The 9,917-nt window shown below is 55.9% G+C and overlaps 1 protein-coding gene across 1 annotated transcript; it reads left to right on the forward strand.

Moving 5' to 3' along the window:
• Positions 1-1,097: 1,097 nt before the first annotated feature.
• SALL2 (spalt like transcription factor 2) lies at positions 1,098-9,615 on the forward strand (the record flags this gene model as incomplete). The annotated part of the gene is made up of 4 exons (XM_084502066.1): positions 1,098-1,140; positions 3,967-7,511; positions 8,408-8,590; positions 9,397-9,615. The coding sequence occupies 3 exons, from the start codon at positions 1,098-1,100 to the stop codon at positions 8,576-8,578; spliced, it is 3,759 nt and encodes a 1,252-aa protein (XP_084358192.1). The 3' UTR covers positions 8,579-8,590; positions 9,397-9,615.
• Between the last annotated feature and the right edge of the window lie 302 nt (positions 9,616-9,917).

Genomic DNA, 9,917 nt, shown 5'->3' on the forward strand with positions numbered 1-9,917 from the left:
TCGGGCTCCTTTTTCGCGCCACTTGCAAATGAAGCCCATGGGGGGTTGTGGGATGGACTGGTTTATACTGGGCCATACTGGGAGACCTCAAACACCCCATACCCTGCTGCAGGAGGCTTACTGGGCCATACTGGGATATACTGGGACATACTGGGCTATACTGGGGGACACCAAACAGCCCCTACACTGTTGCAGGAAGCTTACTGGGCCATACTGGGCCATACTGGGCTATACTGGGAGGCATCTATACCCCATAACCAGCTTCAGAAGGCTTACTGGGCCATACTGGGCTATACTGGGACATACTGGGTGACCCCAAACACCCCCTACACTGCTGCAGGAGGCTTACTGGGCTAAACTGGGCTATACTGGGCCATACTGGGAGGCATCCATGTCCCATAACCACAGGCAGGAGACTTACTGGGGCCGTACTGGGCTATACTGGGAGGCAACATTACCATATAACCAGCCTCAGAAGCTTTACTGGGCCATACTGGGCCATACTGGGCTATACTGGGCCATACTGGGAGGTAGAACCCAGCGAACGCACTCCGAGGCCTTTTGTCCCCTCTGACCCACCGTACTGCGGATAGTGTCACCTCCAAGCTTCTAATCTACCTAGCAACGCGCTCTGATTGGCCCCGCCGCGCTCGCAGGGGGCGTGGCCTGGCGGCGTGCCGTTTCCCCTAGCAACCGCGTTCCACCCCCTAGCAACCGCGTCCCTCCCCCTAGCAACTGCGCAACGCCCCCTAGCAACAGCGCAACTCCCCTAGCAACGGCGCTCCGCCCCCTAGCAACAGCGCAACGCCCCCTAGCAACAACGCCGCCCTCCCCTAGCGACGGCGCCGTTGCCATAGCAACGGCGCCGTTCCCCTTAGCAACCGCCCCGGGGGCCGCCGAGTCCATTGGGGACTGCGGGGGGGGGTGGGGGGGGGGAGGAGGGAAGGAAAGGGTTAAAAGGGACAAAAGCTGAGGGAAAAAGGGCAAATAAAGGAATTTTAAGGAAAAAAAAAAAAGGGGGGGGGGCGTGTCCCCGAGGGGCCGGGGTTGGGGACAGGAGGTGGCCCCCCCCTGCCTTGTGGCCCCCCCCCCCCCCGATGTCTCGCCGCAAGCAGCGCCGGCCTCAGCCGCTCCGACACGGTGGGTGGGGGGGGAGGTGGTTTTTGGGGGGATTTGTGAGGATTTTGGGGGTTTTTGGGGGGGTGGAGGGGTCAGGGGGGTCCTTCGGGGTCCCCCGCGTGTTGCGGGGTCGGGAAATGGGGTCGGGGGGGGAAATGGGTGAGGGGGTTAAGGGGGGAAAAGTTGGTTAAAATGGCCCAAAAAAGTTGTGGGGTGGGCTCGGAAAGCATCGGGACCCCCCCAACCGCCTCAAAAAGCTTAGGAACACTTAAAAATGTCTTTAGGATCTTCCAAAAGCCTCAAAAAATAACAAAATCCTGTCAGGATCTACCCCCAAACACCCCAAAACTCCCCAAAAACAAGAAAATCCTGTCAGGATCTGCCCCAAAAGACCCCCAAACTCCCCCAAATCCACTCAGAACCCCCCAAAAAACTCTTAAAACCCTCCAAAACTCCCAAAAATAATAAAATTCCTGTCAGGATTTCCCCCCAAACACCCCAAAACAACAAAATCCTGTCAGGATCTGCCCCAAAAGACCCCAAAACTCCCCCAAATCCACTCAGAACCCCCCAAAAAACTCTTAAAACCCTCCAAAACTCCCAAAAATAATAAAATTCCTGTCAGGATTTCCCCCCAAACACCCCAAAACAACAAAATCCTGTCAGGATCTGCCCCAAAAGACCCCAAAACTCCCCCAAATCCACTCAGAACCCCCCAAAAAACTTTTTAAACCACCCAAAACTCCACAAAATAACAAAAATCCTGTCAGGATTTCCCCCAAAAGACCCCAAAACTCTCTCAAAATAGCAAAATCCTGTCAGCATCTGCCCCAAAAGACCCCCACACTCCCCCAAATCCACTCAGAACCCCCCAAAAAACTTTTTAAACCACCCAAAACTCCACAAAATAACAAAAATCCTGTCAGGATTTCCCCCAAAAGACCCCCAAACTCCCCCAAATGCACTCAGAACCCCCCAAAAAACTCTTAAAACCCTCAAAAACGCCACAAAATAATAAAAATCCTGTCAGGATTTCCCCCAAAAGACCCCAAATCCCTAAAAATTGCCCCCAAAACTCCCCAGGACCCCCCACAGCCCCCCTTAAATCCCCCCCTCGAACTTGCCCGAATCCTTGAAAATCCGCCCCAAAAATCCGCCCCAAATCCCCCCAAATTCCCCCAAACCCCCCTCAGGACCCCCTCCCCCCCCGGCTGTGACGTCATCATGACGTCACTTTTCGGGGGGGGGGGTGCCATGGCCGAGCCGGGAGGTGGGTGACGGCCGAGGGGCCTGTCCGTGCTTGGGGCTGGGTTTTGGGGTGAAAAATGGGGATTTTGGGGAAGTTTTGCACGGGGGGGTTGCTTAGTGGAAGGGGAGGGGTCGTTTTGGGGTGAATAACGGGGATTTTGGGGGTTTTTAAGGGGAAAACTGGCTGTGGGGAGGGGGAATCGATTTTGGGGTGGATAAGGGGGATTTTGGGGCTTCTGGGGTGGGAAAATTGTTTCTGGGGAAGGGAAATGGATTTTGGGGTGAATAAGGGGGATTTTGGGGCCGCTGGGGAGGGGAAGAATCATTTATTTTGAAGGGGAATCGATTTTGAGGTGAAAAATGTGGATTTGGGGGTTTTGCAAGGGGAGAAATTGTTTACGGGGACGGGAGATTGATTTTGGGGTGAATAAAGGGGATTTGGGGGGTTTGCTGTTAGAAAATTGTTTACAAGGAGGAGATTTTGGGGTGAAAAACAGGGATTTAGGGGCTTTGGGGGGGGGAAATTGTTTATTTGGAATGCGAGTTGATTTTGGGGTGAATAATGAGGATTTTGGGGCCTCTCAGAGGGGAGTCCTATATGGGGAGGGGGAGAGGATTTTGGGGTGAATAACGGGGATTTTGGGGTTCAGGGAGGGATTGTTTATGGGGGTGATTTTGGGGGTAATTTCTGCGATTTTGGGGGTAGAAAATCCTTGAAGGGGAGAATTTTGGGTGCAAAACCTGCGATTTTGGGTGCGATGTCAGCGGTTTTGGGTGCAATTTCAGGAATTTGGGGTGTGAATGAGCAGTTTTGGGTGCAATATCAGCAATTTTGGGTCTGAGTCAGCAATTCTGGGAGGAATTTCATCAGTTTTGGGTACAATATCAGCAATTTTGGGGGTGAATCTGCGATTTTGGGTGTAATTTCAGGATTTTGGGGTGCGATATCAACAGTTTTAGGTACGAATCAGCAATTTTGGGCAAAATATCAGCAATTTTGGGCGAAATATCAGCTATTTTTGCACAATATCAGCTATTTTTGGCACAATATCAGTATTTTTTGACATAATATCAGCAATTTTGGGAACAATATAAGCAATTTTAGGTGTGAATCAGCAATTTTGGGCAAAATATCAGCATTTTTGGGCAAAATATCAGCAATTTTGGGTGTGAATCAGCAATTTTGGGCACAATCTCAGCAATTTTTGGCACAATCTCAGCAATTTTGGGCACAATATTGGCAATTTTGGGCACAGTATCAGCAATTTGGGGCAAAATATCAGCAATTTTGGGTACGGTATCAACAATTTTAGGTGTGAATCAGCAATTTTGGGCGCAATCTCAGCAATTTTGCCACAATATCACTTATTTTGGGCAAAATATCCGTGATTTTGGGCACAATACCAATTCTTTTGGGCAAAATATCCGCGATTCGGGGCAAAATATCCGTGATTTTGGGCACAATCTCAGCAATTTTGGGTACAATCCCAGCCATTTTGCATCTCCGGCCTCGGGCAAACCCCCCTCGGTCACGCCTCGTGGGGAGGGCGTTTCTTTTGGGTCAAAACCCCGCTAATTTGGTTCTTTTTCTCCCCGCAGCCTCCCCGGCCCCCCGCCGCCCGGCCGCCAAGGAGCCTTCCTCCACCTCCTCCTCCTCCTCCTCCTCCTCCTCCACGGTGATGCCCCCCGAACCGGACCCCCGGCGCCGCCGCTGCCCGCCTCCCCCGCCCCCGCCCCGCCCCCCGAACCCCCAAAACCCCCTTTTTTCGCCCCAAAACCTCGACATCCCCCTCCTGCTGGAGGAGCTGCGGGTCTTGCGGCAGCGCCAGCTCCGCCAGATGCAGCTGACCGAGGAGATTTGCCGCCACCTCCTCCTTTTGGGGGCGCCGGGACCCCCCAAAACCCACCCCCCTCCCAAAAAAAAACCCCCAAACCCTCCCCCCAAACCCTTTTTCCCCTTTTTTCCCCCCAAAACCGAGCCGGCCGCCTTTCTCATCGCCGCGCCCTACCGCTTGGCGCCGGCTCCCCGCGGCCGAACGCCCGACGGCGCCGCCGCCGCCGCCGCCGTGCCGGGCGACCCCGCGGGACCCCGTGGGCGGCCCCTTCATCTTTTTGGGGTGAATTCCGGGGTTTTTAGGCACGGCTGCGGGGTGTGCGGGAAGGGATTCGGCAGCGAGAGCGCCCGCCAAATCCACCTGCGGTCCCACACCGGCGAGCGGCCCTACGGCTGCGGCGTCTGCGGCAACCGTTTCACCACCCGCGGCAACCTCAAGGTCCACCTCCACCGGCACCGCCAGAAGAGCCCCCAAGTGGCCCCCCGGGCCCCCCAGGTGGCCACCGAGGGCTCCCCGGTGGCCACCGAGCACCCCCGGGTGGCCACCGAGGGGTGCCGGGTGGGTGGCGGGGCGTTTCGGCAAGCCGACGCGGCGTCGGAAGGCGGGCGGGAGGGGGAGGAGGGGGCCAGGCCGTCGGCGGTGGCCAACGGGGGGCAAGCGGTGGCCAACGGGCAAGTGGGGGGCAACGGTGGCCAATCGGGGGTCGATAATGGCCAATTGGGGGTCAATAATGGCCAATCGGTGGCCAATAACGGTCAATTGGTGGCCAATAGTGGTCAACTGATGGCCAACGCTCAACCAATGGCCAGTAGTGGCCCAACGATGGCCAATAGTAGCCCAACGATGGTCAACAGTGGCCCAACGATGGCCAATAGTGGCCCAACGATGACCAACAGTGGCCCAACGATGACCAATAGTAGCCCAACGATGGCCAACGCTCAAACGATGGCCAACAGTGGCCCAAAAATGGCCAACAGTGGCCCAACAATGGCCAATAGTAGCCCAACGATGACCAACAGTGGCCCAACGATGGTCAATAGTAGCCCAACGATGGCCAACGCCCAACTGATGGCCAACAGTGGCCCAAAAATGGCCAATAGTGGTCAACTGATGGCCAATAGTGGCCCAACGATGACCAACAGTAGCCCAACGATGGCCAACAGTGGCCCAACGATGGCCAACGCTCAAACGATGGCCAACAGTGGCCCAAAAATGACCAATAGTGGCCCAACGATGACCAATAGTAGCCCAACGATGGCCAATGCCCAACTGATGGCCAATAGTGGCCCAAAAATGGCCAATAGTGGTCAACTGATGGCCAATAGTGGCCCAACAATGGCCAATAGTGGCCCAACGATGGCCAACAGTGGCCCAACGATGGCCAACGCCCAACCGATGGCCAATACTGGCCCAAAAATGGCCAATAGTGGCCCAACGATGACCAACAGTGGCCCAACGATGGTCAACAAGATCCAATCAATGGCCAACGCCCAACCGATGGCCAACAGTGGCCCAACGATGACCAATAGTAGCCCAACGATGACCAACAGTGGCCCAACGATGGCCAGCAGTGGTCAAGTGATGGCCAACGCCCAACTGATGACCTCCAACGCCCAGCTGATGGCCAACAGTGGCCCAACGATGACCAACAGTGGCCAAACGATGACCAAGAATGTCCAAACGATGGCCAACAGTGGCCCAACGATGGCCAACAAGGTCCAATCGATGGCCAACGCTCAACCAATGGCCAACAGTAGCCCAACGATGACCAACAGTGGCCCAACGATGACCAATAACGGCCCAACGATGGCCAACAGTGGCCCAACAATGGCCAACAGTGGCCCAACGATGGCCAACAAGGTCCAGTTGATGGCCAACGCCCAACCGATGTCCTCCAACACCCAACCAATGGCCAACAGTGGCCAACTGATGACCAATAGTGGCCCAACGATGACCAACAGTGGCCAACCGATGGCCAACAACACCCAACCGTTGGCCAACGGTGGTCAACTGGTGGCCAACGCCCAACTGATGGCCAACAACACCCAACCGATGGCCAACAACGCCCAACCGTTGGCCAACGCCCAACTGATGACCTCCAACCTCCAATTAACGCCCCCCAACCCCCAATTAATGACCTCCAACCCCCAATTAACGCCCCCCAACCCCCAATTAACGCCCCCCAACCCCCAATTAACGCCCCCCAACCCCCAATTAACGCCCCCCAACCTCCAACTAACGCCCTCCAACTCCCAATTAATGACCCCAAACCTCCAATTAACGACCCCCAACCTCCAGTTAGTTACCTCCAACCCCCAATTAACACCCCCCAACCCCCAATTAACGCCCCCCAACCCCCAATTAACGCCCCCCAACCCCCAATTAACGCCCCCCAACCCCCGGTTGACGTCCTCCACCACCCAACCGGCCTCTACCACCCAACCCATGACCTCCAACCCCCAATTAACGCCCCCGAACCCCCAATTAACAACCCCCAACCCCCAATTAACGCCCCCCAACCCCCAATTAACGCCCCCCAACCCCCAATTAACCCCCTCCCCCCGCCCCCAGTGCCCCGTTTGCCGCCGGGCTTTGACCCGGCCCCGGCCTCCCCCCCCTCACCGCGACCTCCACCCCGGTGGGCGCCGGCATCGGTGCGAGGGGTGCGGGCGGCCGAATTTTGGGGTGGGGGCGAGGTCCCGGGGGGGGGCCGGGACCCCAAATTCTTGCCCCCTCTGCCGGGAGAGGCTGGAGGAGGCCGGCGGCGGGGGCGAGGCCCGGATTTTGGGGGCGGAGGCTCAAATTTTGGGGTCGGAGCCTCAAATTTTGGGGGCGGAGGGGCAGATTTTGGGGTCGGAGGGGCAGATTTTGGGGTCGGAGGCCCAAATTTTGGGGGCGGAGGGGCAGATTTTGGGGTCGGAGGGGCAGATTTTGGGGTCGGAGGCCCAAATTTTGGGGTCGGAGGTGCAGATTTTGGGGTCGGAGGCTCAAATTTTGGGGTTGGAGGATCGGGTTTTGGGGTCGGACGCCCGGATTTTGGGAGGGGGAGCCCAAAATCCCAAAAATGAGGAGGAGGAAGAGGAGGAGGAGGAAGAGGAGGAGGAGGAAGGCTCGGAGGAGGAGGAGGAAGAGGCCGGCGGCCTCCGGCACGAGGAGGAAGAGGAGGAGGAGGAAGAGGAGGAGGAGGAAGTAAGGGGGGGACCCCAAAACCGGGGGGACCCCAAATCGGAGGCCCGAGGAGGAGGAGGAGGAGGAGGAGGCCGGGAGGAAGGCCGCCAGGACGGAGGCTGCGAGGCCGCCAGGAAGCGGGTAAGGAGGGTTTTGGGGTGCCCAAAAATCCCATTTTTGGGGGTTTTACCCCCAAAATTTTAGGGATGATTCGCCCTAGTTAATATTTTTGGGGGAATTTTCCCCATTTTAGTTTTTTTCGGTCTATAAATGTAATTTTTTTGGGGCGATTTCCCCACATTTAAGTTTTTTTAGGGGAATTTCCCTTATTTACGTTTTTTTGGGGTCTCCCAATGTAAGATTTTGGGGAGATTTACCCCCATTTAAGTTTTTTTGGGTCTCTAAATGTATTTTTTGGGGGGCAATTTCTCCCCATTTAAGTTTTTTTGGGGGGTTTCCTCCCTATTTAGGATTTTTGGGGTCTCCCAACCTATGTTTTGGGGAGATTTCCCCCCATTTAATTATTTTGGGGGTCTCCCTAGTTAAGATTTTTGGGGAAATTTCCCCCATTTAAGTATTTTTGGGGAAGATCCTCCCCATTTAAGGTTTTTGGGGTCTCCCAGCGTAAGATTTTGGGGCAATTTCCCCCCATTTAAGTATTTTTGAGTGGATTCTCCCCATTTAAACACTTTTGGGGTCCCCCAACCTACATTTTTTGGGGTATTTCCCCCCATTTAAGATTTTTTTGGGGGAATTCTCCCTATTTAATGTTTTTTTTACAGAATTCTCCCCATTTAATTTTTTTGGGGTCCCTCAATTTAAGTTTTTGGGGTCCCCCAATTTAAATTTTTGGGGTCTCCCCATTTAATATATTGGGGTCAACTCCCCCCGCCCATAAAAACTTTTGGGATTTTTCCCCTTTTCCCATCATTTTCGAGCTCCCCCACTACCAATTTTTGCCCCCAACCCCTTTAGGGCCCTTTTTGGGGTCCCCACCCCCAAAATTTGGGGTGCTGACCCCCCCTTTCCCCCCCCAGCCCCCCCAGCGATGGAACCAGGGGACTTTTCCCGTCTGCTTTTGGGGTCCGAAACCCCAACGGGGACCCCCCGAGACCCCCCCGGGGACCCCCGAGGGACCCCAAGAGCCCGGGGGGGTCCCAGAAGACCCCGAGGGACCCCCCCAAAAACAGGGGAAGGGGGAGGAGTAGGGGCACGGCCAGGTAAGGAAAGATTTTGGGGGGATTTCGGGGGGATTTGGGGTCGGGGAGGGGTTTGGGGGGGATTTGGGGTGTCCCGGATGGGATTTGGGGGGGAATTGGGGGATTTCGGGGGGAATTTGGGGGATTTGGGGTGTCCCAGATGGGATTTTGGGGTGGATTTGTGGGATTTGGGGAGTCCTGGATGGGATCTGGGGGGGAATTGGGGGATTTTGGGGGGAATTTGGGGGATTTGGGGTGTCCCAGATAGGATTTTGGGGGGAATTTGGGGGATTTGGGATGCCCTAGATGGGATTTTGGGGGGATTTGGGGGGATTGAGGTGCCGTAGATGGGGTTTTGGGGGGATTTGGGGGATTTGGGTTGCCCCAGATGTGATTTTGGGGTGGATTTGGGGGATTTGGGGTGTCCCAGATGGGATTTTGGGGAGGATTTGGGGGATTTGGGGTGTCCCGGATGGGATTTGGGGGGATTTGGGGTGCCCCAAATGGGTTTTGGGGGGACTCTGGGGGAGAGTGGGGAGGCATTTGGGGGGCTTCTGGGGTTTATTGGGGCTTTTGAGGGATTTTAAGGGGGAATTGGGGGATTTGGGGTTGCCCCAAATGTTTTTTTGGGGTGTCTGGGGGGGATTTTGGGGGGATTTGGGGAGGTTTTGGGGGTTTATTTGGGTTTCTGAGGGGGGACTTGGGGCATTTGGGTGGGAATTGGGGGATTTGGGGGGGTCCCAAATGCTATTTTGGGGGATTTTAGGGTGAAATTTTGGGGTCAACCCCCAAAATTTTGGGGTCTTCACCCCCCTAACCTCCCACAGGAGCCCCCCAGGACGAGGACGCCGCGACCTAATTAACCCTCATTAAACAAATGGGGTGCGGTGGGGAGGGGCTGCACCCCACCCCCCCGCACCCCAAAATCCCCCTTTTTCCACCCAAACACCCCCGCACCACAAAATCCCCTCTTTTCACCCCAAAATCCCCCCCCGATAGCATAGAGCGAGGGCTTGGGGCCCTATTAAAGCCGTTTCCTCACTCTATCGCCGCCTCCCGCTTTTAATTTCGGGCTTAAAAAGCGTTTTTTGGGGTTAAAAGGGGGTTTTGTGGTTAAAAAGTGCTTTTTTGGGGCGAAAAAGCGCGTTTTTAGGGGTGGGGGGGGGCGGCCGCCGCCATCTTGTCCCCTCTTCCCCCTCAGGGGGGCGCCGCTCGCTCACAAGATGGCGGCGGCTGCCCTCACGCAAGATGGCGGCGGGGGCGACGTTGCCCGTCTCCAAGATGGCGGCGGGTATGGGGAGAAGAGCCAATCACAGCGCGCGGCGGCGGGCGTTGCCATGGCAACGGG

This window comes from Aythya ferina, assembly GCF_964211825.1.
Source record: "Aythya ferina genome assembly, chromosome: 36".
In the NCBI taxonomy this organism is placed as follows: domain Eukaryota; kingdom Metazoa; phylum Chordata; class Aves; order Anseriformes; family Anatidae; genus Aythya; species Aythya ferina.